General features: G+C 36.6%; 1 protein-coding gene across 3 annotated transcripts in view; it reads right to left on the reverse strand.

Moving 5' to 3' along the window:
- Positions 1–238: 238 nt before the first annotated feature.
- Positions 239–27152, reverse strand: part of LOC112053636 (band 3 anion transport protein) — a 58030-nt gene continuing 31116 nt past the window's right edge. The window contains exons 4-19 of one of the 3 annotated variants that reach the window (XM_024093225.2): positions 25330–25460; positions 20175–20367; positions 18922–19023; positions 18475–18707; positions 16923–17082; positions 14668–14778; positions 11610–12327; positions 10417–10598; positions 9685–9914; positions 9160–9338; positions 8898–9055; positions 7807–8054; positions 7321–7535; positions 6037–6245; positions 5096–5266; positions 239–4516 (exon numbers count right to left, since the gene is read on the reverse strand). In XM_024093225.2, coding sequence (XP_023948993.2) covers positions 4442–4516; positions 5096–5266; positions 6037–6245; positions 7321–7535; positions 7807–8054; positions 8898–9055; positions 9160–9338; positions 9685–9914; positions 10417–10598; positions 11610–12327; positions 14668–14778; positions 16923–17082; positions 18475–18707; positions 18922–19023; positions 20175–20367; positions 25330–25460 — 3315 coding nt within the window. In that variant the 3' untranslated portion in view covers positions 239–4441. Of the gene's footprint in view, positions 4517–5095; positions 5267–6036; positions 6246–7320; positions 7536–7806; positions 8055–8897; positions 9056–9159; positions 9339–9684; positions 9915–10416; positions 10599–11609; positions 12328–14667; positions 14779–16922; positions 17083–18474; positions 18708–18921; positions 19024–20174; positions 20368–23953; positions 24111–25329; positions 25461–27152 lie in introns of those variants that run through there. The other 2 variants (XM_052890637.1, XM_024093310.2) reach the window with 2 other exon arrangements.

A 27152-nucleotide genomic window follows, 5' to 3' on the forward strand; every position in this document is an offset into this window, starting at 1 on the left:
TTTCGAAGCGTTTGCGATCTTAGAAAGAGAATTGACTTGCCACTTGGCTAGGGGGGGCTAAACTATTTATATTGAGGTATCGTATGACGAATACATTATATTTATAATGTATATACTACGTACGGAACACTCCATCCATCCCACCGACTCGTAATTGTCCGGTTTATTTTTTAGTTATTTAGATGATTTTTAGAAGCCTTAAGTTCTTATCTAGGAATATAAATAAAACACTAATACATTAACAATAAATTTTAATGTGATAATTTAATTATTATAAATCCTATAATTAACATTATTGTTGATATATTTAACCATTCAAGCATGGTAACAAATATATTATACTTAATCACTTGTAAATATGGTAGCAAAAAAAATTGTAAGGGACTCTAGGAGTAAGTTTTATATGAATGGCGTTTGGGGTAGTAGGTAGGTACCTAGCGGTTCAAGTAGCAGTAACAAGTCCTTGCCAGTTTATAACGGTTCTTTAATTATGGTTAGATAAATGAAAAATTCAATATCGTTTTAGGGTTCCGTGCCCAAAGTAAAACGGGAACCTATTACTTAGACTAGTCTGTCCGTCCGTCCCCCTATCACCAATAGTGACGGATTTACCCTAAGGACCAGTAGGCCCAGGCCTAGGGAAGCCAGAAGTTAGGGGCCATTCGTGACAAAAGAAGCAATGAAAAATAATTTATAATTTTGTCACTTTTTGAGTGCTTTTTTAATGGGCAATTATCCGTTCTCGAAAAATATTACATAATCAATTATTGATTTGGATAAAATGCAATAAATGTGTATTGTTATGTGCCCTCCATATGATGAGCCAAAAAGGGGTGGCTAGTACGTACTCTGGGTCTAATGCGGCCAGGATTTCAAATACGCTACTGGTCACCAGGTTGTACCTCACAAACCGTGTTAGTTCGACAGTTGAAATATTCACAAATCATGTATTTAAGTTGACGCTATAACAACAAATACTAAAAACACGTATACGTATTTATATATTATATAATACGTATTTTTTTTGCCAGCTTTGTCGTTTTCCGTTCTACGATTTTGTAGATAGATGCACGGAACCATTTGAGCGCGAGCCCGACCCGCATTTAGCCGGTATCATTGTAGTTAGCTGAACACCGTTAACACAGTGTTATTTAGCAAAAACATCAAAAATTTTTCAACGATTTTTATGTTTGTTTATTTTTTATTTTAAAATAAAAATCAAGTTAATGAAATTTTACATGGGTTACTGTCGCAAAATCGTTTTGGAGTTATTAGCCATAAAGTATTAGGTGACTAAATTCTTCGACCAGTTTGGACCGATCGATACCAAAGACTTAAAGCTATTAGTTGTGATTAAAACAGGGTATGTACTCGCGGTTTAATGACTCCAATATTGAATTATTTCATTTTGTCTTGGATGGAATAAAATGTATTAATTTAAGTCTATTCCGATGAAATAAAATACCAGCAACCGATACTGACTACATCCACCTATGTTATAGTTTATTATTACTTAATACTTATTTGTAAAGATATAGTATTCCAATAAAACATTGAAACTGTACAGTCTTCTTACAATTTAATGCTAAAAATTATTATTGTATTTTCTTTCACTCTTCAACTATTATCACAACATATAACTCATAGGTGGGTAATACTTTCATAGCTCATTCGGTACATTATTTGTAGTTATATTATGTGAATTATGAACTAGAAAAATAATAACAATTAAAGAATAAGATAAATATATTTTTTCATTAAATAATAACAAACATTCTCCAATTCTTACAAATGAACAACTATTTTTCTGTAAGCATTCTTGTATATATGTTAACGGCAATGAGTATAATTCAGGTATTATATACAATGCCTAGGCAATGTATAAAACACCTAGAGCGTTTTGGCAATGTATAAAATATTATACATATAATTGTTATTACATTACATAAATCACTTAGGAATTGTATAAATTATCCACTGCTCCACCGATAATGTGTAAAATTAAATAGATTTTAGTACCATTTGCATAGAAAATTCATAAAAAGTTTGTGTATATAATTATCAGGTTTAATATCAAACAATTATTCCTCTCAACACAAGATTTTTTTACTTTTTCCGAGAAACCTATTTAAATTATTGCAACAGATTAACATAGCAAATATTTTTTCAATACTCATTTTGTCATTACTCGGGTCTACTGGCGTAATATATTTAAAATATTACGTCAGAAGACCTGTTTCTTCACCCTTTTATTCGGCTTCACCTTCTTGACCTTGCTACAGAACTCGCGCTCGTCATAATTATATACATCACCGGCTAAGCATCAGGTATTGTATAGAATTCGTAGGAAATGTATAAATATAAAATATTTCATACATTGCCTACACGTTTTAGGTATTTTATACATTGACTAGGCATTATATAGAATGCCGGGATATACACATTGTCCGTAACATATACACTGAACAAATTAACAAAATAACATAAACAAAATAACGGATCTGTGACTCTGCTATGATGGCCTTTACAGCATGACAACTTAGTGTTAAATATAGTAAGAAAACTAAGTACTATGATTGTGCCTTCACACGTCAAGTAGGCCTATACATATACATACATATTTATTTTAATTTATAGTATATATTTCTAAAATAGACTATATAATATTTAACCACCTTATAAAACTATTTTCGTCACAAACGAGATGCTTAACATCACTTAACTAATAGAACAACGTCTAAAGCTTTAAAAGCTTTGCAATACTTCAAGCTGTTGTAATATTTTAGAATTATTGTTTATTTAAATACAAATAATAAATAAATTCACAAATGGAAAAATAAAGATGATTTATTTTTTACATCAGTGCATTAAAACTAACAAAAATGACAAGTATTTTCATAAGTTTACCATTAAACTGGTAATTTTATAGGCACTAGAATATAATTTTACAGAATGTCTACATAAACATTAAATAGGTAACCGAAAGTTAAAATATTTATTATATTCTTTAACGATCGTGCCCAATATTTAATAAATATACTCATTGTAAATTCTACTTAGTATTAATTAATATGTTACTTAAAAATACATACAGTCGACCATAGGACCATTTCATTCACTGTAGGGTGCCTTTCGACTAGTGATAATTATGTTTGTAACTAATCTAAAAGTATAATTCCAAGATTTTAATAGGCTTTTATAGCTAGCTTTTTTACGTGCACAAGCCAAAGAAGATAACCAAGTAGTCCAACTAAGTAGGTATACGCGTGTAATCTAGTAGCGATACGGCGTGACGTTCATCGAACGTTAACACAGATGCAATTCTGCTATTTTAGACTCGTCGACGGACTTTTCACGTATAGTGATTATATGCTCTTTGAAACTTTGCGCCTATAACACGTGTTGTTCGGATTTGAACTTTATGTATCAAGGATGTAAAATTACAATGTCACTAACAACGAAACGAACGATGTGACAGCATTATAAATTTATTACGGACTAACCACTATGGCCAGTGACGCAACTATAGAATGGCAGTTCTCGCAAAATGTCATGGGCCTACCATGGGCTACTACTACTTGCAGAAATAATCTAGCAATTAAAAAAATATAGGTACCTGATATTACATTTTTTCTGAGGCCAATGAATTTGCCACGGGCCTTAGATTTTATAGTAACGCCAATGACTTATATTAAATAGATAAAGAGCTCAATAAAGTGTGACGTGTAAATACACAGAGCATGCTGGGACGCTATTTTGTTTTTCAGAAATTATATTTCGTAGAATAAAGAGCCAATCAATGCGTATGATGGATGTGTGGTGTGACAAGAATAGATAAAATAAGGAATGAGTATATAAGAGGAAGTCTGAAGGTGGCGCCAGTGACAGAAAAATTGAGGAGTAGAAGGTTAGGTTGGTATGGACATGTAATGCGTAGAGAGGAAAGTCATATTATTAGAAAAATGTTGAATGTGCCAGTGGAAGGTCATAAGAGGAGAGGAAGGCCAAAGAAGAGATGGTTGAATTGTGTGAAAGAGGACATGTGTGTAAAAGGAGTGGATGATGAGTTAACGAGTAATAGAGACGAATGGAAAAGATTGACATATTTTTCCGACCCCACTTAGGAGGGATAAGGGTAAAGAGATGATGATGAGAATAAAGAGCCAATCAACTCAAGTGTTACTATTCTGGGGAATGCGTATTCTGCAGTAGTCAGACCGTGAAGAAAAGCTATAATACTTATATGCACACCTTACCCACTTCGCTGCACTACTTAGCTTTGGTTAATATATTATGTATTTAATTCCGCAGCCGCTATGCTATATCAAATATCTTTGGTAGAAGTTCACGCTAAATGTATTTCCTGTAGTAGGCGTTTATATGCTATCACATTATATCATGTCTCAATGGAAACATAGAAAGTTTATTATAAATTTCTAATTTAACCAGGTAGTGGCGCTTCTTCATAGAAATCTGGTTCATCATCTTTGTCAATGTCTTTTTGGGCACCGTCCAACTGTCGAAAAGAAAATATTATGAACAACATTTTCAAATAACTATTTGTAATACGTTCGACTTATTTATAGCACAAATCTTATTTTAAAACGCTTTTAAATATTCGTTGCATAATCAGTCACCGCTACACTCTTCCATCAACTTGCTAATGTAATTACGCGAAATATAAATAGAAACATTTTCATAACATAAATCATGATTTTGCAATATTTAGAACATACAGAACGCCCGTGACTTCTAAGTCGACTAATCTATGTAAAACACATATAAATGCATACAGATAGACACGTAAGATAATAAATATTCAATGTGTTTTCTCACGCTGTACACTATTGTATTTTAACTTTTCAGTTATGTGCATTTTAAGAAATTAAATATAACGTGTCTCAAACGGTGAAGGAAAAACATTGTGAGGAAACCTGCATACCAGAGAAATTTCTTAATTCTCTGCGTGTGTGAAGTTTGCCAATCCATATTGGGCTAGCGTGGTGGACTATTGGCCTAACCCCTCTCATTCTGAGAGGAGACTCGAGCTCTGCAGTGAGCCGAATATAGAATTATAATGATGTAGTAAACATACCGCTCGTAACTGCAAAGGCGTGAAGACGTGAACAAGAGACATGCGCAGGGGTACCATGAGCACCAAAAAGAACGGGAGGGCGAGTGAAAATGGCGACATCTTTACACCGTAGAGTAGACAGATTCCAAGGAATTGAATTATCGTGAACAGATGCATCTTGAATGTCGGAACCTGAAAAGTTAATTAAAAAAAGAGGTAAATATAAATATAATCGACTAGCTGACGCAGCGCGGTTTCACTCGCGTGTTTCTCGTTCCCGATGGAATAGGGGGATAATATATAGCCTTCCTCGGTAAATGGGCTGAAACAAACACTGAAAGAATTTTTTAAATCAGACCAATAGTTCCTGAGATTATTGCGTTCAAGCAAACAAACAAACTCTTCAGCTTTATTATATTATAGTAGGTATAGATATTCTGCAATACTCATTAATTATGTTTAATACAAGGCCATACTTTCAACTTTTTTTATATATGATAAATAGTCCACTAATCATTTTCAAGACGATACACATGAAGGATTGATAAAAAAAATTAAGCTCTTTAGTAGTACACAAATCAATCTTTACAAGTCGCGACAAAAAGTATCCTATAACCTATTTCTTATTATGGTCTCAAATCGTGGTAAGTTTCATTTAAATTCATTCAGTAGTTTAAGCATGATGCCCGGTCCACAAAAGTATTGACTTGACAGGTAGATAGATAGACAAATAATAAACAAAAAAATATATATTTTTTGATTCAATATCAATTATGTATAATGCAGTCCAACAAAACGAAAAATTCATAAGTTTAAGACATTGCATGCAGAGCAATATTTGCAAAAATATTTTCTAAATAGGACACCATTTAAAATATTATTAATAACTAAACTTATAAAGTATAGGCATGTATTGACTATTGCGTTTAATAATTTGGATTTTAATGTACAAATATACTTACTCTTCGAACATATGGTACTTGCGGGTGATGTTTCACAGGTTTCAGTAGTAAAATGAATCGATCCCAGAATTGAATGCCTCCAAGTGCGGAAATACCCATGTAGAGGAATACTCCGAACAGCACAGCCATTGGCACCAACCTCAGCCAGCTGGACGCTAACACGGAAATGCCAACAAGCAGAGCAACCAGGAGACCAGTCAAACGTTGTTCTGCAAAAAAAAAATGATTTTCTAAGAATATTTGCTTAGCTTTTGTTTTTATATACGACCAATACTCCCATTCCCCTCCAACTAGGGGCGGGGATCGAACCACCACCCCTCGGTGATGAGTCTGACCGCTTTACCATTAAGCTATTGAGGCTCAAATGCAGAATCTCTTTCATCAGAGTAAATGAAAAACACTTTTAAATTCTCACAGAGAATGCTTTGTGAAGTGAAGTGCTTTTGATATAATCAGAGGCACAATTATCCGCCCAATTTAATATACTGGCGTCAATTAAAGTGGGCGGATAATTGTGCCTCTGAGTATATATGAAATATTCTACAGTCGATTGTCTTTTTACAAACGCTAACGCTTGGAAAACTAACAAAATGTGACAATGTGGAATGACAGATTCGATAAACAAGTTGATCACGTGACATGTCGATAGTGAGTGTCATCCCTATAAATTTGTTTTTAATTTTGGAAGTGTTAGTGTTTGTAGAAAGAGAATCGATGTGTCACATGGCTGCAGACCCAGCCCCCCTAGCCAAGTGGCACGTCGATTCTCTTTCTACGATCGCTAACGCTTCGAAAACTAGAAATATGAAACTAGGAATAACATTTGCTATCGACAGGTCACATGATCAAGATCTGTCATTCCCATACATTTTTATAGTTTTTGAAGCGTTAGTTACAAAAGAATGAGATCGGTTTTATTAAAAATGTTAATCCTCCAAAAACTGAGTTTCTGGCGGCCCTCGCTTGAGTTTCTTGAGGACCTATGTCTTACAGATACTTTAAGTTTATATTTATAGTAAGCCTCGTTGGCCCAGCCCGAAGTTGTTGGTGGTGTAACACTCTTCTGCCTCGGCGAGCACGTCAATCCATCGGTCCCGGTCACTGACATTAACATCTGGTAGTACGGCCGTTAACGAATTTAACACCACCACCTTAAGCCCGCTGACCCGTATTGGTTCAGCGTGATGGATCAAAGCTCTATTTCCTCGCTTATAGGGATTGAGACCTGGCCCTATAGTGGGCATTTAAAATGCTGATGAGGCTGATTATGATGAAAATAATCACCTTTGACTTCCACAATGTGAGGTTTGTCACCAGGAGCGTGGGTTGTGGACATAACGGTTAGGGCGGACACGTGGCTGACCGATCGCACCGTCGCCACACACTGCCAGGGCGCCCCGAACATTCCACACACACCATTCACTAGTGACATCACCACGATATCCATGTGGAATCCGCTGCCTTTCTTCAGCTTACGTTCAGGCTTGTCAATGATGAGCCTATAAATATACACATTAATCTTCTAAAAACTTAAACTTATTAATGAAAAAACTATATTTCGCAAGACAATATAATTCGCTCAACTCGCACAGCTTTTTAGTAAAGAATTGACTAAATTCTAACACCATGAGTACTCATGCCCTAATAATAACTTTACATACATATTTAATAGTAAAGAAAGGTAAAATAAGTAGGCTTTCATCAAAATAAACAGTAAAAGATTTGCCCGTCTTTTTGACCTTTCATATATATCTATAAAAGCGTTCTTACTCAGCGATATGAGTTTCCATAAAAACAATGATGTAGACCATGAATGCTGGCAAAGCCATAGCAAACGCTGCCCACATAGGGATCGTCTCTAGGCCAGGGTTTAGGGGCACCAGCCAAGAACGATCCGATGTTGGAGTTAGACCATCTGGAACTTTCAAATTATCCGTCCAAACTGGGACCAGACTCGATAATCCGACCATAAGGACAATTGAAATCGGCACACCAAAGTCACCAAGAGCACGACGAGCCTGAAAATATTAAACATTTGGAGTGATTAGGGTAAATTAGTTAGGTGAGTAAGGGTACATCACAGCATACAGTGGATGTGGTGGCGCGCTTTCCCTTCCATCTACCACTTCCCACAACCTTCTTAATGTTGTCGGGCCATCAAGTTGGAGGGAATCCTACAATGCGTTTACAGATTCACGTCTTGATTTTCATGACTAATCCCTTCTTACAAAACAGATAATATTATAGTAGAGGATCCGTATCAGTATCGATCTTAACCTATCTGTATATTGAATGAAAATTTTTTATATCATTACCAGCGGACGCCCGCGACTACGCCCGCGTGAAATTCAGTTTTTCACAAATCCCGCGGGAACAATAGATTTTCCGGGATGAAAAGTAGCATATGTGTTAACCCAGAGTAAAATCTATTTCAATTCCAAATTTCAGCCAAATCGCTTCAGTAGTAGCGACGTTAATGAGTAACAAACATCCAAACAAACATGCATACAAACTTTCGCGTTTATAATATTAGTAGGATTAGTGCCTATGTTAAAAAATATATCGCAAGTAGGTTGCCACAAAATCTGGCTGAACTATCATTAATGATAGGCCAGGGGAGTTTGTGTATAATGGTTAATAATAGATTGGCCAGGAAATTTCTAGACCTACTTAATACGTAATATATTTTTAACGTACTAACTTTGATATAAAACATTTTTCGTCCTATAAACAGATAAGTGAAGATAATACTTTCTACTCATAATACAGATCTTAGACTATTTAAGTTGATTCTTTGGATCATATTAACTGCTATGTACAGAATTTTACTAATGAGATAAAATATCTTGAAAAATACTCACACTGCGTCCAAGGAACTTTCCATTTCGGAATATACGCAAGTAGTAAGCGAGGATAAAGGTGGACAACGTCAGTATTGTGGAAAATAGTGCTGTGTTCGGCTGTGGAAATAATATGTCGTGCGGCGGTGCAATCGGTGGTACAGGAGTCGTCGCGTTACCTAATAATATATATACATGTTTAGTATAAGTTTATACATTTAACAAACAAATCTAAAAATAAAAAGCAGTGTATTTGTAATGCTTAATACATAAATTTTGTCACCTGTAAATGTGATGTTAGACGAGTCTGTTTCATTGATCACGTTTACATCAGTTGTATTCAAATTATGCTGACAATAATCATAGCCCAATGGATGAGCACGGTAGATGTTGATAATATTTGTTACGGGCTCCGATATGAAGATTAGAGATATAAGAAAGGCGAAGATATCCTCTGTGAATCTGTTGAACAACATCAAAAATGATTTTAATGAAAGAATGATTTCATTTTAATTTATATTTTAATTTTAACTACGAAGTTTTTTTTTAAAATAGACTAGCGGACGCTATGACTACGCTCTTCCGTTTGCGTGTAATCACGGATTTTTTTTCAGGATAAAAAGCAAATCTTATTCCGCTTTATATATGCTTTATATATATTTTTTTTTCAGGATAAAAAGTACATCTAAGTTCTGCTGTATGTTCCAATTTATCTCTATAACAAAATTGCCGTGAAAAGGTAACAAACGGATAGACATATCCATTTTTAGTATGGGAGTATAGATGGATACTGGTATATGTAACTAACCTGGTAATCTTTTTAACAGCTACACTTCCTTCAACGGAGGCTACGCAAAGAGCGATAACGATCATCCATATGCCGCAATACATTCTTGCAGCCAAAAAGTTGAATCCGTAGGATCGACAGAAGACAAATAATGCATCATCAAGAAGTAACAACGGTCCCGTAGCACCAGTGATCATCATTGGTTGGCCAGCAACTAATGCAAAGAATACGTGACCGACACATGTAAACACCTGCAAAAATAATTTTGATAATTAAGTAGTAAATTTAGATAATTACTTCATCATCATCATCATCATTATCAGCCGATGGATGTCCACAGCTGGACATAGGCCTCTTGCATGGACCTCCAAGCATAACGGTCTCGAGCCGCCAGCATCCAGCGGTTTCCTGCGATCCGCTTGATGTCCTCAGTCCACCTAGTGGGGGGCCGACCAACACTGCGCTTTGATAATTAATTAATATTCGTGTTTTCATAGAGCTGAAATTAATTTATTTAGGTCTACTAGTTATTATTACAGTATTTAGTTACATGTAAGACTGGACAATCTTATAAAAGTAGACACGGAATCTTACATCCTTAAAAATAAATGAAAAAATGTGAAGTTAGATTAATTTACAAGTATTTACTAAATAAAATATTTAGTAATAGTAGTATTTAAGGCGTCATCTTTAGATTTTTCTATATTATGTGGTAGTAATAGAAATATTTTTTAAAGGTTTACAAAAACTTACGAGAGTTTCAGATATCCCAATTTGTTTGCTTGTTTTCTCAGCTAATAAACCGCCAAAAGTGATAGCAGATGAGAGAGCCGCGAAGTACATGAAAATTGTAGCCGCAGCGCACTGTCCATTCAATGCATCAGTGAAGTCCGACAAATAATATGGGTAGCGTCGTTTCATGTCTCTTATAACACCTGCAATAGTAAATAATAATAATAATTCTTTATTTCAGGTGTACTCTCTCTCTCTAGACGGTCCCTCATGACTGAGGATCGTGACCACCTTGGCGAGTCATCGTTTGGTTTACAATGCTCCTCCATCGAGTACGGTCGCTGGCTAGGTTATACACCCATTTAAAATATACAGATATTAAATAATAAATCTATAATAAAGTACCTAATAATATAAATATTAATTAATTAGGTATTTACAATATAACATTTCTATATGAGAGCAAACATTTTTTTTTTCATTTCTTGTTCCTATCGCGATGCACGGTAAGCCAATACTTTAAGATAGGGTTTTCACGGCACTCTGAGCATACACTGAGGATTTCATTACGAGAATTCCGGATACGGGCCCAAAAAGCCGCAATTCGCGATCTGACGTAAAACAGCTATTATTATTATTATCACGAAAGTTCAAGTAAAATAATGAAGTTTATAATAATAAGTACTAGCTGTGCTCTGCGGATTCAGTCGCATATAGTCAGAGATCTCTAGAACATTTTGTACTCCTGATTACTAACAAGCAATTTTTTCGTGAGTAGCTTCATCTCGATGAGACGATCAACTTTTTTATTTACGAAAATTCTTGATTCTGGTAGCTAACTGAGTTATCAGGAAATGAAAATTTCAGAGCGTCGAAACGTGATACTGAATCACGCAATTTGCATTGTGTCTGTTAAGTCGTATAACTATTAATTAATCAACACTAAAAAGAACATCTGGTTAGAAAAACTTTTGTTACTCTACCCTCCTCCCAACTTGTATCAATAACGAGGTTATTAAAACTTGTTACATTGTCCTACAAATTGCGGTACATTATTTCGTAAAAATTAGCTTATTAGTAATCAGGTGTACAAAACGTTCTAGGGATCCCTGACTAATATAATTTATAACAAAATTACCATTGACATTTAAACACACCAAATTTTTAACATATACCAATATTACAGGTAGAGGAGGTACAGATTGCAATCTCACCTCCAAAAAGACGACCAGTTTTTGACAGAGGATCATCAGGTTCTTTCTCTGGAAAACCTCCAGTTTCTGCAGCTAATAGAGCCTTTTTATCGTCTAATGGAGGAGACACAATATCGGCTTCCCTTTTTCGTTGTAAAGCATCTTGTTTCCTTTTTCTGATCTGTTCGCTTTTAGCTCTCAGTTCTTCGAAGGGTAATAAAGCCTGGCGTTCCCAATCACCAGGTGGCAATACAATAGAGTCATCTAAGAACTCGTTTATTGCTGATAATAAATCACGTCTACTGTCTGTTTTGTATGCAATGGAATGGAATGCAGGATTCGACATAAGGGTTGAGATGGACCGACCGACTTCATGGTAGTCCAGGTCTGCTTCTGCTGGACCGAGAAGAATGAACATAAAACGAACAGGTATGGGAATTTCTGTGATAGACGGCATCAAGATGCCCTGCGCGAGACGTACGAATGCAATCGTTGGCTGATCGAGAAAACCAACTGCACCAACGAGTACAGTGGTTGCTTCCGCATCTCCTGGAATACGTTTCATTATGGAATCATTGTGGCCTCGTTTTAGTTCTTCCTGTGATCCTACTGCAGCACTTGTTGCCAAATATTCCACTTCTTGCATGTCCAATGCCGCGCCAGATGACTTCTTGCGGGCATCGAGTTTGTCAAGTGGCAGCGCGTAAGAGCTTCGTCGCCGCTTCTGGTCCGCTAGATTCTGTATATTCAAAAGGAAACTGTGAGTTTTTAGAACAGCATTTGACAATTTATTGAATCAGTAACCAGCTACATATTTTTGAGTGAAGCGATTGTTTTTTTCCTGTTACTATTTTATACGTACACAGTATTGGGCTGGTATTTATGTTGCTGCTAATAATGTTTCACATATTTTATCAGTAGGTAATTTATGAGAAGTAATAAATAAAAAGTGAAGCCTACTGAGGTAGTTAGGTAAGTCCCGGTTTCAATACCCGGATGATTATACTTTAAGAAATATCATGACTAATGTGTCTCAGAAGTAATAAAAAGAGAAAATTAAACAATACTAATCTTGGAGGCTTAATACTATAAAACATATTCTATAAACATACATCATAGACTATATTTCATGCGGCTAAGTTCGAAGTGAAGCGTTATTGACATCATGCTTGTGGATAAATGTGGATATAGATTCAGTAAGTGAATGATTGATATCGAAGATAGAAACAATTGTGTCTATAGTCATAGAGACAGCAATGAAGACTCTTTAATCTGTAAGAAATTCATCATCGTTATCATCATCAGCCTTTTCAATTCACAGCGACATTTTAAATCAACCATTTCTATCTGTTAAACGAGAGCTTGATTTAAAACTACTATGATTTCTGACTACAATCATGCCTGATGGAAACAATAATGAAGTCTAGGATGGTACCCGTTTACCTAGAAAGTGCCTATTCACTCTTGCTTAAAAGGTGTTCAGATTTATAGGTACACCGACGCCGGAGGGGCAATTCATACCTGGATATACTGAACAAAACGATGTATTACGTAATTGATAATCTAAATTACATCAGTCACTAAAACATCTATGTACGAGTAAATTAGATACTCACATCTACGAACTATTTAAAGAGAAAATAAAAGTCACGAGCTATGGAATAATCGGTCAGCCCTAACAGACCTTTCACACTAGCGCGTTTGTTGTTAAGACGCAACCTAAATAAACAATATCAAGCCTCAATATCAAGTGTTACTTAAATCCAAGGTATTTATTATATGAGGTAGTGATCTGAAAATGATATTTATAAAAGAACTATATTCTTAGAGCTTACAGCCCTTCATCGCTCTATATTTTTCATCCCCTACGTGAAATTCTACAATTCCACTGATCATAGTCATTACTAAAAGTCTGAGCAATATTGAGCAAGGTCAAATTGTTTTGATACATACAGTTTGAACCCAAGAGCAAAAGAGAATTTATTTTATAAAAAAAAATATTGCCATATATTTTAAATATGACCAATATTCTCATTCCCCTCCAACTAGTCGGCAAATACTGTATTAGTAGTGGATATGACTACAGACTAACGGGGCGGGGATCGAACCACTACCCCTCGGTGATGAGTCCCAACTCCGAGTTACCATTAAGCTATTGAGGCTATTAGATATTACTACCTATTATCTACATATCTTTGCAGTGCGTATAAGGATTGAGAAAGAAACCCAACCACTTAGTAGGCGATAGTATCAAGGGTTATTAAGTAGCGGTGCGGATCTCTGCGATGCCTTGCAATTCAATGGTAGAACGGTGAACGAGGAATGAGATCAAACAGTACCTGAGTACACTCTCCAAAATAGATTTTGTTGATTATCAACAAACCTACCGACAAAGACGTACCGCCAAGCGATTTAGCGTTCCGGTACGATGTCGTGTAGAAACCGAAAGGGTTGTGGATTTTCATCCTCCTCCTAACAAGTTAGCCCGCTTCCATCTTAGATTGCATCATCACTTACCATCAGTTGAGATTGTAGTCAAGGGCTAACTTGTAAAGAATAAAAAAAAAACTTTTTTTCGACTAGTGTAAAGGGTTTTTCCTTTCGCAACCTAGGTAAGTGGAGCCGGTCACACGAAACCCAACGAAACTCTGCAAAATATGGGTACGCCTGTTGGTTCTAGCATGAAAGTGTTTTTCAGATAGCATGAGTATGGTGACAGTCGCCTGTATGACGTTCATAACACGTAGTCTTATCGTGAAGCACGGCAAACTTTCAAGAGTGAAACTGTCACCCGCACCAACCTACTTGAAACGAACTGTAATATCCAAACAACGTCTACGCTGAAAATACGCCAGTGTAAACGGTTTCTATACCTATCTATGTGACGACTAATGATTAGAGTGCTATGATTGAAAATTGCGAACAAATTATCAGAATGCCAAATAAAGAATGCGATTGTGTAACACAAAGATATTTGTTATGGTAATGGATGAATTTGTTTGATGGTTGATGATGTAGATATTGGCTACTGCGTGAAAGAACAGATTTTGGTTAGCACGCGCACATAAGTGTTCCGTACAAGGATGTGGGCGCTATGGCGGCGACAGGCGCCAAAGCCGGTGGAGCAGACAGAGCAGCGCGGCCTCGCGCCGTGCGCACCGACCGCTGGGCCCTCATCCATCCACAGCGACTGCGCAACACCACATCACACAACCTATACTTGACACTTGGAATTCAGCACGTCATCATCATCATTTAAGCCTCATCATCATTGACGGCCTCCGTGGCGCAGTGGTATGCGCGGTGGATTTACAAGACGGAGGTCCTGGTTTGGATCCTCGGCTGGGCAGATTAAGATTTTCTTAAATTGTCCAGGTCTGGCTGGTGAGAGGCTTCTACCACCCTACCTTCAAAGACGTACCGCCAAGCGATTTAGCGTTCCGGTATGATGTTCCTCCTAACAAGTTACCCCGCTTCCATCTTAGACTGCGTCATCACTTACCATCAGATGAGATTATAGTCAAGGGCTAACTTGTAAAGAATAATAATAAAAAAGAGCCTAATTGAACCGCCCGCTATATGACTAGGCAACCTTTTCAAAAGAGGGAAAATAGAGCTTAAACCAATCTTGCTCCCATGCGGGTTGGCCGACTTAGGGTGATAATGTTAATTTCTTTAAAAACCACTACCAGGATCTGTAGCCATGTGGCATGTTCATTCTCTTTCTACAAATGTTGACGCTTCCAAAAACTAAAACAATGTATGGTAATGACAAATCCGATCGATAACTTGATCACATGACCTGTCGATACCGAATGTCATTCTCATAACTTAATTTTCGAAGCGTTTGCGATCGTAAAAAGGAAATTGACGTGCCAGGTTAGTAGACTATTCAATAATTTATTTATTTATATACATGAATATAATAAGGAATTGACTGTTGGATCAAGGGTCTGATACAGAAGGCAGTGATGCTTGTAACACAGCGCATATTGTCAGGTGCCTCTGATCCACTGGTTGCTTGAGGACTCAAATGCCCCGCAACGGGAGAGCTGGTTTTTTTTTAAATTTTTTAGACACGTTTACAAAAGTGCTTGTAAAATACAAACGAATTTGATGTTGATATGGATGCCGTATTTTTATCCATCTTTTATTTAGATTGCAATGTCATTGGTCATCTAATTGTATTACATTCGAGCGTTTATTCAAAATTTACATTTGCTACTTCTAATTTAATACTATTTACTGTTTTCTACATTCTTCACTATTATATTTTATCAAATCAAACTAGGAACTATGTATATCACAAGGTCGGCATAGTTTTACCAAATCCAGGAAACTTTATTTTGATACGTTTGATGTACATTTTGACGGTTTTGGAAAAGTACAAACAGATAAGGCGGCGTCAAAAATTAATCTCACGATTGATATTTCGATAAGTCAAGCAAATCTTATTTGTTGTTTGTAAGGTTAGCCTTGAAATTTTCACACAAATCGTTTTAGACATGCCAAACCTTTTATCGTAATCTCCGATAAACGTGACTGTAGTTGGTAGCGATTATATTGCCAAGTAATAATTCAACAGTTTTAGCAACATTGAAGCAATTTACGTACTGTTTCAATTTATGTTTTTCTAGTTTTCATGTCACCTAAGTCATGTGAGTTTTAAGTGCTAGTTTGTTAACACCTACTATTGTAGATCTTGCAACTTAACTACGTTATAATATTTTTTTAGGAAAAAATTCTCATGGACATCCTCAATAGATAAAGCGGAACTCCTATCGACTAAAAACTCCACCATGATGCCCTTTTGGCCTACAACCAGCGCTCCTGTTTATATAACCCTACTAGTCCTTTCATATTTCTCTTTGATCCTCATTTTCTACTACTATTACTGTTCTAAGACACTAAGGCGGCCCGGAAACACGCGAAGACGGAAGAGAAGGGTATAACCCTACTAATGATTCGGCCCGTATGACTGCGAAGTCGGGTGGGCCATGAGGTGGTGGGTTGTTCTAAGGCACATAGGTCGATCGTTTTAGTTTGAGCAATAATTTTTGTCTCATATATTTTGTTAACATTCAGCAGACGGATGACACATCTGATGTCAAGTGGTAACCATACCAGCAACATCTCTCATGTTACACTAGGGTCCTACAATAATTAGCGCCCGTTAACCAGAAGCATTGTTTACTAAACCTGTCAGACCAAAACAGGAATGTAGCTTTACTGCAGAAATTATAGAAATTTATGCAAGTACTTTACGAGACAGGCTTCGTCATCATCAAAATAACTATTGATGATATAGTATTATGGCAAAGCTATAAAACTCACCTGTAAACTCGTATAAGATGAATGCTTCCCACGTCCGCTGATGGAAAATCTGAACCGTTCACCGTCGTGAACATGCCGGTGACGCAGCAGCAGAGAGCGCATCACCACTGGCTTGTCATCTTCCTCTATCAACCCTTCCGTCACCATACTCTCCACGACCCTTACAAAGTAAATGATTATATAGTTAATAAGAAGTCTCGTTGCTCCAGTGGTCGGCTTCAGATCACGAGGGTTCTTTCGGGTTCGAGTTCTTTTCTTTACCCAAGAAATTTCAATTTTGACGGCCTCCGTGGCGCAGTGGTATGCGCGGTGGATTTGCAATAGGTGGAGGTCCTGGGTTCGATCCCCGGCTGGGCCAATTGAGATTTTCTTAATTGGTCGGCCGTGGCTAGTAACCACCCTACCGGCAAAGACGTATCACGAAGCGATTTCGGTACGATGTCGTGTAGAAACCGAAAAGGGGTGTGGATTTTCATTCTCCTCTTAAAAATAGCCCTCTTCCATCTATCACCGCATCATCACTTACCATCAAGTGAGATTGTAGTCCAGGGCTAACTTGTAAAGAATAAAAAAAAAAACAATCTCACCTGATGGTAAGTGATGATGCAATCTAAGATGGAAGCGGGTTGACTTGTTAGAAGGAGGATGAAAATCCACACTCCCTTCGGTTTCTACACGACATCCTACCGGAACGCTAAATCGCTTGGCGGAACGTCTTTGCCTCTGCGATTTAGTCAAGTCAGCCAATTATAAGTGAGCGGATGCTCTAAGAGTTAAATATTACCACCCCAAGCTAATCAACCCGAACTGAAGTAAAGTAAAGGGCCTAATCTGATTTCGATACATATGATGGGACCTTGGTCCTTGAATAAGCTGATCCCGATACATGAAATGGGACTTCGGCCCTGGTATAGGCTGGTTATGATGTCACTTGAAATGTAAGCTCAGTTAAGTATTGTATAAGCAATACAAATTGCAAAAGCTATTTTTGATTAATTTTCCAGAAGTTTCAAAACAATAAACAGAATATTGAACACAGAGGAATGTGTGTTAATGCCGCTTGCATACGGGTATAGCTTAATTGTGTACATTTACTGAGTATTTTTTTTTATAAATTATCATAAAACGCTTAGAAAACAGTGATTATTCAAATATAATACAAATATACTTTATGGTAATCTATTCGGACAAACCTTTCGCATAATTACGATACGAGGTACAGGTTAGTTCTTCTAATCTTTAATTATGTAATAAATTATGACTAATAAAAAAAAAACAAATGTAAATATTTAAATATTTGAAATACCCTATACAAGTACACTACTTAAACTTGGTTTAATTTCAATAAAATCTTAAATAATATCAGAGTAAACTTATTATATTTATAAAATTTATACATCTGTTTTGACACCTCATATTTACAAATTTATCATCAAAGAACATTAAAAATGGATAACAATAATTCGCAAGTATGTCATGAAATGTAAACACTACCACCATATAATAATTGAAGATAAATAGCAAGGTCGCTAAGAGTAATTTAATTGAATACCTGTATGCTACTCCAGGTAGATCTTTCTCGTCGAGGTCGAGTAGCACTACTCCGTTTTCCAGACATCGTCGCAAGTTCAGCAAGGAGTGGAAGGACAGTGATGCTACGTGAGGCCGGCCCCAGCGAGCCGAGCCCTCCTCAACATCCTCTTCATACTTGATCCAACGCGCCGTCTCCTTCCATTCCGCATCTCCGTCCGCCGTCGCTAGCAACTCGTCCAATTGGACGAACACCTGCGTAGTTGCCATACCGAGTGAAAATGCTACACTTTTATAAATTTCTAGTTTATAAGCCTGCGCTATATCTTACTTAGATTACTTACAATCATCGCCGATATATGTATCAGTCGAATTCCACTCATATCAGTCGTAATATAGGAAACTGGGTAATTAGACAGATACCTTTCAATTGAATATATTTACGAAAATATTTCGCGTATCAACTTACCGAATGCGGACTATGGTCATACATTTTCTTTAGAGTAGCATCAGAGAAAATGTTTTGGACATTATCGCTGCCGTCCTTTCGCCCGACATGCACCGTGGAACCCTGTAATTGTTGTAAGTTTACAAAACATACTTTTAAAGCCTTATTATAGTAAAAAGTAAAGGAGGATAATCGCCCGCTGATCTATTGTTGTACCCACTCCTAACACAGTCTTTTCTGACTAATTGGAGGGGAACGGAAATATGTGGCGTATATAAAAAGATATGTTAAATATTTTCTTTAAATAATGCGACTCAGAATGACAATTGACATGGGATTTTATAAATAACTAGAATTGAAAACTTATATTTTTGTACTATGTTAGCGTTTAACTGTATTCAATCCAATCAAGTTTGACTTTTTTGTAATAAAATAACTGACGGCCCATGGTTTCACCCGCATAGTTCCCGTTCCCGTGAGAATATTATGGGGATAAAATGTAGTCTTTGCCATTAACAAATAAACGTGGCCTTCTAGTGGTAAAAAAAAATTAAAATACTATTCGGTAGATCTAGAGATTACCCCTACCACTCTTTATAATATAAGTATAGATAATCAGAAGGATTGTATCATTTATAACTGCTTTAGATTAAACAATTTATCTGTAGTTGTTATTAACCTGTGTCTGCCAACGGAGTGTGTGCAAACTCAGAGCCACTCCGTCTCTTATACTTTATAACGAAACTACGGAAATGGAGATTACATTAGCTGAGAATGCACCTTCAGAACACGGTGGTTAAGACGGAGAATCACGAGCTAGGTCGATGGCATTCTATACTCGTATATCTACGAGTACACAAGTACGAGTAGTTTTAACCCTGCTTTCTGTATTCACAACCGTGGGTTAGATTCCCATAACCGGATGATGTTTGTGTGAAGAGTAAGGATATTTACCATTATATGTAATTGGGTGTGTTTCTACATAACATACGTAGGACACAGGCTATTTACTTTGGGGTTAGATAGTGATGTGTGTGCAATAGTACTTTTTTTTTAAAAAAAGAATATTCGCCATATATTTTTTTTAAATATGACCAATATTCCCATTCCCCTCCAACTAGTCGGGAAAGACTGTGCTAGGAATGGATATGACAATAGACCAACAGGGTGAGGATCGAACCACCACCCCTCGGTGATGAGACCGACCGCTCTTACCGTTGAGCTATTGAGGCTATAATTATTTATTTATTTAATAAACAGATAATCCAACTTGCCCGTGGCTGCATCCTATGCCTACGCGGAGTCCTCGGGTCGTCGCTGCGGTGGCTGTGTAACTCATCCTGGTCTGCCTCGGGGAGCGGCTCTTCTGTTAGTGCTGTTCCAATACGCCGCTCTAGATCAATCCCACCCCCCCTTGCACCTTCTTGCAATGAATATTTTCTACTCTTGTGCGCGTGCAAATGCCGCCTGTATGAAATAATTATAATATGATCTTTAGAGCCGTCCTCCGTAAAGCCAATCCACTAGCATTGGAGCAAATAATGGATATAAGCTCTATAACCCTATACGGATTGTAGATCCACCACGCCGCTTCAATGCTGGTTGGCAGGGTATACAGAAATACCTCTATTAGGCCGTCAAAAAAAGGATAAAAATGAAATTGTCTTAACAAACTAAGGTTTTACGTAGTAGCTTCTGTTCTCTCGTGTAAGATACACGAAAAAATTCCCTGTAGCGCTTAATTTCAAGCAAACAACTTGACAATAGTTTATGGGACACGATATGATGAAAAGTATACTATAACCTGCCCAGGTGTATGAAGATTAATTGTACCAAGTTTCGTTAAGATTCGTCGAGTAGTTTTTGTTTCTATCACGAACATACAGACAGACAGACAGACAAAAATTTTACTGATTACATTTTTGGCATCAATATCGATTACTGATCACCCCCTAATAGTTATTTTGACAATATAGTTCATGTACAGAATTGACCTCTCTACAGATTTATTATAAGTATCGATGTCAGAGATTTAATTTTAGGCTTTTCTAGAGATAACAGAACTTTTTACTGCTACAAGAACAGTTCTATCCGGTATGACTACGAGAAGTTTTCTTCTCACAGAAAAAAATTAAGAAAATATTTTGAGCAGTGGTTAGCAAAAATAAATCTACGGTCTGGAGGTAGTGCTTTAGAGTTATAAGTGTTTTACCTGCTACAAGATCTTACGAGCTGTATCCGTTTACGAAAATTTTCCCTTCCCGCACAAGAAAAATATATACCCGCTCTCGGGAGATTCTGTGATGGATCACTGATGCAGAATAATGCAGATTTTTGATTTCGAAATTTTAATATTCGAATCCGTAAGACCTTTAAATGATAGTGTGCCAATTAATCTTTCTTAAGAAGCTTATTCAACAAAGGTTTCAGAAGTAGAAATTTAATTTGAGACACCAATCTGCGATTAGCATAAGACTCAATTTGTTTAGCATTTAACAAATAACAGGAAATGCAGGTATTGAGGCCTTATTCTATAAATATTATGCTGTATTAATGTTTAGGAAAAGTCTATAAAAAGAAGAAGAATTATGTATATACAGTTTTTATAGTTCCTAAACACACAACTCGATATTTTATATGTATATTTAGGTATTATTTGTTTAAATAACTTATGTTATTTACTATGAAATAAGGAGAATTAGCCGCTTTTGTTCGCCTCAGCCCCTGTAGCCACTGTGTCATATCTCTTTTATAAAATCTTTGAGCATGCGAACAAAATTGTTCGATTTATTTTTCGGATTTCAATCCGTTTTTGAAATACTAAGGTTGCTTAGAGTCCAGCATCCTTCTCCTCGGTAGGCTAAAACCTTATTTATAAGTAAGTGAAATAATTCAGAGAACTAGTAAATATTATAATAAAAGAAAACCTCTCACAGTTAAATACGGACTAAAATTTAAAGAGTTCTCGTCGACCTACCAAAAAACCAATAATTTTAGCTGGCATAGATGACGCGAAACTATAGAACCTTACATAGCACGTTGCCCGAAACCGATTTTTATTTTTGATTGACCCGTTTACAAATTTGTCAAACAGATTTAATGCGTTTTTTCAGCTTCAGTGTTATGTTAACTTGTGTGTGTTATTTTGTTTCTTTTAAATCGGAAATAGTTATTTCCATACAAAACATTTAATCGCGACGAGATCGCGGGTTTAACCTAGTATTAAATAATTAGTCATATTTCTCGATATCGACGTTAATGATTTTTATGGGTTCAAAACTCATAATGGGAAGAAATGCGGGCACGCGCGTGGAATAAAACAACCAATGCCAAAGCCATGTATTGGTATTTCTTACAGTGTAGTGGTAAAGCAAGGACGTGGGGTGAAGTGCGTGAAGTGACTGCTCTAGCTATTAGTGGACCAAGATGCACAGTAAGTCTGTACTCTGTATGGACTACTACTGGTCTACTAGACGACTGGTCGAGCTACTAGTGAACCAAGACGCATGTAACGTCTAAATTTCAAATTTAGAAGCCTCACTAACTACTCGGTAAAGGGGGGTGACCTCATCACCGAGAGGAACTCGGATCCCCTCATCAACGAGGGACTAGCTTAGATCCGGTCAAACTTCGCTTTGACTTGTGTGCACCCTATCCTTACTCTACACTACTCTACCCCTACCATACCCCTACCTCATGACTCTTAAACGTTGTTATAGAAAAGGGTTGTTTTTGTGGTTTTCCCGGCAATTATTTTAATTTTTCTCACCTTTTAAACCTTCCCTATAACTCCACGAACATTTCAAGACCAAGATAAGTTAAATCCATCCAGCCGTTCTTGAGCTTTAGCGAGACTAACGAACAGCAATTCATTTTTATATATATAGAAGATAGATGGAAGATAGATAGATATGGCAAATATTGTTCAAAAAATACAACATGGTATAACAAACTATGGGCCTTATTAAAAGGCTTCACTTAGCGGGCGATGGAGCGAGGTATGCTTGGAGTTTATCTGGGTGATCGATTCAGAAATGAGGAGATCCGCAGACGAACCAAAGTCACTGAATTAGGTCACTGTTCGAGTCGTGAAGCTGAAGTGGCAATGGGCAGGCCACAGTTCGAAGAGATGGACGTTGGTGTCCCAAGGTACTGGAATGGAGACCCCGCACCGGTAAACGCAGTATTGGTCGACCCACTAGGTGGCCCGAGGATTAGGTTGCAGGAGCCACTGGATTCTGGCGGCTTGATACCACTGTACTGGGGACGTCCATCGGCTGATAATGATGATGAATGATGATAACAAACTAAGCACCAATTAATAAAAAGAATGGCAGATACAAAAGGTCAATAAAAACGTGGATAGTCGTGGAAGCTCTATGCTCATTTTATCCTTCCCGTTTGTCAACCAAAACTCACTGAAGAAATTAAGGAGTGTCTATGTCAGATGTAACATACAGTCCGCTACAAATGATAATTAGCCTATGCAGCAAACGCGTAGCGTAGAGTAAGGGTGCTGCGAACGAAAAATTGCGTTTGCCTTTACGTTAATTGTGAACGCTCCCTACATGATCACTCCATTGGTTGGACTTTTAAGTAGTAAAACATAAAAAGTCTTGAAAGTTAAAACCATTTGCTGAATGTATTGCAAATATGTTTTTAAAAAATTTACATAATCAAAATTATTTGAAATCTTTTTGAAAAATCAACCGACATCTAGACACAGAAATGTATTTCTACATAACATACGTATGATAAATACACTGAAAAGTGAAAAATAACATCGTATGTGCTCTATATGGTTCGTTTTGATTATGGTGCCAAATTAACGATTTGTGCTGAAGTTGGTCATAGGCAACTGTATTTATGTCTATTTCGTAAGTTAACAATATAAATTTCTATTTATAAGTTAACCATTCACTCCAATAACTATTTATTGGTCTACGTTCCCACTGTCAGCTTTAGTATGCAGTGGGTTCATGATTTATTTGTTTCATGGTACGAGTACATGCTATATGATGTGACGTCAGACGTGTGGTGCACTCGCGCTCACCGTGTATGCTGCACTTCTGAAGTCCGCGCATACGTCACAGGCATTATACCAACAAACACAAGGCCAGTGAAACCAAAAACACGCGGCCAGCCCACCCAGAGGTACAATTCGGCGCTGCCTACATACGATAGTGAGGAACTCGTAAGCTCGGGCTTGACTTACTTCAGAATTAGGTACAATGCCAAAGTCACGCGACTCTATACTATTTTTATCCCATCCAGGTGACAGTTCCGCGCTTGTATCGAACGTTGGTTTTGCCGGTGCCAGCCAACTTTTCTGTTTAGCTAACATTTCTCAGATAATACAGTTCGTAAACAGAATAACTGTCCACAAAGTCATGAACAGTTTACAAAATACTTGCAAACTATGCAAAGAATTGACTATTTGAAATTCGAACTCGTAGACTAATTAACAGCTTACGACAAAAACGATGCTAACGAGTATATTACGAGTATCTGCCTACATACCATTTTTTTTATATACGAGACTAGCTTACGCCGCGCGGTTTTACCCTCGTGGTTCTCGTTCCCGTTCGTTATACGGGGATAATATATAGCCTATAGCCTTCCTCGATAAATGGGCTACCTAATACTGATAGAATTTATCAACTCGGACCAGTAGTTCCTGAGACTAGCGCGTTCAAACAAACAAATATACTCTTCAGCTTTATAATATTAGTATATATACGAAATAATGGATTGTATATATTTTGTTATACATACGATGATGGCTTTCATAGTCGAGAATACGTCATAATACGAATATATTGAAAAAAAAACCATGTTTTTTGTTCTAAAATTTATTTCTAAGCCTTTCAAGAATAACTCCAAGAAAAGAAAAAATCTCACATTTATTCTTCAACAAATTAAACATTTTATTATGTATTGTATATTACTTGCTATGTCAGAAAAAATTAAATTGAATAGAATATTGAATAAATTGGAAAAGAGTATTGAATAAATTGGTCATTAAAATGCACAATTTTCTTAATTCTCTGCGTGTGTGAAGTCTGAACCCAATCCGCATTGAGCTAGCGTGGTGGACTATTTTTCCTAATCCCTCTCATTCTGAGAAGAGACTCGAGCTCAGCAGTGAGCCAAATATGGGGTGATAACGACATCATGATTTTATTATATAACTAGCTGATGCCGCGCGGTTTTAACCGCATGGTTCCCGTTTCCGTAGGAATACAGGGATAATATATAGTCTATGGCCTTTCTCGATAAATAGGCTATCTAACACTGAAATAATTTTTCATATTGGACCAGTAGTTCCTGAGATTAGCGCGTCCAATCAAACAAACTCTTCAGCTTTATAATATTAGTATAGATTCAAATGTGGTTAATACTGAAAATAAAATCATTTCCAACACTTACGCATGCCTTTGGTTCCGTCGTTCGTCATTTGCATCGTCCAGAGGATCTACTGCCGGTGCAACATCGTCTTCATCGAATTGCACGTGCCTTTCATCTTCACGCGGACTGCCTGGCGATGCTGACCCGGACATCTGCTCAGGAAAAACAAACTATTGGTTTAGTATCCCGCATTAAAAGACGACCTTCACCGACCTGTTTACTGGATAATTTTTTTATATCAAATTAAACATATCAATAATTATATTGGGTTTAATAATTTACAATTTAATTTTTTTTTTACTTTGCACTGGTTGGGTTAAAAAAAATCCATACGAAATGAGCGAGCGAAACTATGAAGCCGTTGAAAATGCAAACGTTAGGCTGATTATTTTTTTCCCGTCACAACTCTATAATATATAAACAGGTAAATCGATTAAACTAGCACTGCTCTGGTTAATCATAAATCATCATAATATTATCCTGGACTGGATTTTTTAAATGGGCATAACATCACACTAATATAAGACATCATTCATGTGTAAGTTTGTATGTTTGTTCCTCTTTTACACTGGACTATGAGCCAATTTGGCTGAAATATATAGGGAATAAATTTTACTTTGGATTAACACATTACTTTTCGTCTTGGAAAAAAACATGGTTTCCATCACGTGAGATTTGTGATAGACAGAATTTTACGCGGATGGAATCTCGGGCGTCCGTTAAGTTGAAATAAGTTTGTGATTAGTTTAATCACCGAATATAAAATACTTTTTATCCAGTAACAACAACAACAACAGTTCGATGAAGGTCGTCATAGAGGTATTCGAATCCTCTACAATATGTCATCATCAACATCATCACCCTGTCCTTGACTTCCTCCCACGTTACTCTACGATTCTCTTATTAAAAACCACAGATATAAAATTAAGTGTAGTTAATTAACCGCTTGATATTCTGACACTTAGAAAATTAAAAAAAAAACATATGGAAATTACATTCATTATCGATATGGATGGATGGATGTGTAATTTCCATAAATTTTTAATTTTCGAAGTATTAGCGGTGGTTGAAAAAGAATCGATATAAAAAATGCTTAGAGGCCCTTGTCCCACTTAAGTGGGGTCGGCAAATACAGCTAGCGAAAGAGTTTTCTTTTTATGTTATTGTACAGTTGCACACATCACTTATACTTCACTCTTAACACTAACATTTATTAAGACAAATGTCTGTGTATTTGTGTAAGTTTGTATATTTGTTTTTGCCTCCGTCACTAAATAACCGATTTATCCTATATACCCTAGATTATCAAATAAGCCTCTTTGATGAACATCACCCCCCATATCTTGTAAGCTGCTGAATCAATTTTAAAGACACAGGTTGTGACGTGACAGAGATAGTACCATTATTTTGTGGTAGAGGAAACACTTCGAGCAGGTCCCAGGACTTGTGATCTTGAGAATAGGCTTAAGGGATCCCTTTAGAATGCATAAACACTCACCCGACATGTTCTCCATGCCCACACTAAACAATTTAAGATCAATAATTACAACATGAAACATTATCAATAATTAAAAATATTATTAATTATTACAACAAACATGATTGCACAAAATCACTAACGCAACTAGCAGCGTGACGGTGTCCACGCTGCCCAACAAACAACTGAGTTCAATTCATCAAAAACCCTCTTATTTATGCCAACACTAATACCTCCCCTCCACAATAACATAAATAATGAATGTTAATACCATCCGTAAATCGAGGAACTTGTAAAATGTTAAAGAACCATTGCTGAAAAACCACCTTAATAAAAAACTGCATTAAAATTGGTTCGCCCATTTCAT

The sequence above is a fragment of the Bicyclus anynana genome, chromosome Z (genome assembly GCF_947172395.1).
Source record: "Bicyclus anynana chromosome Z, ilBicAnyn1.1, whole genome shotgun sequence".
Lineage (NCBI taxonomy): Eukaryota > Metazoa > Arthropoda > Insecta > Lepidoptera > Nymphalidae > Bicyclus > Bicyclus anynana.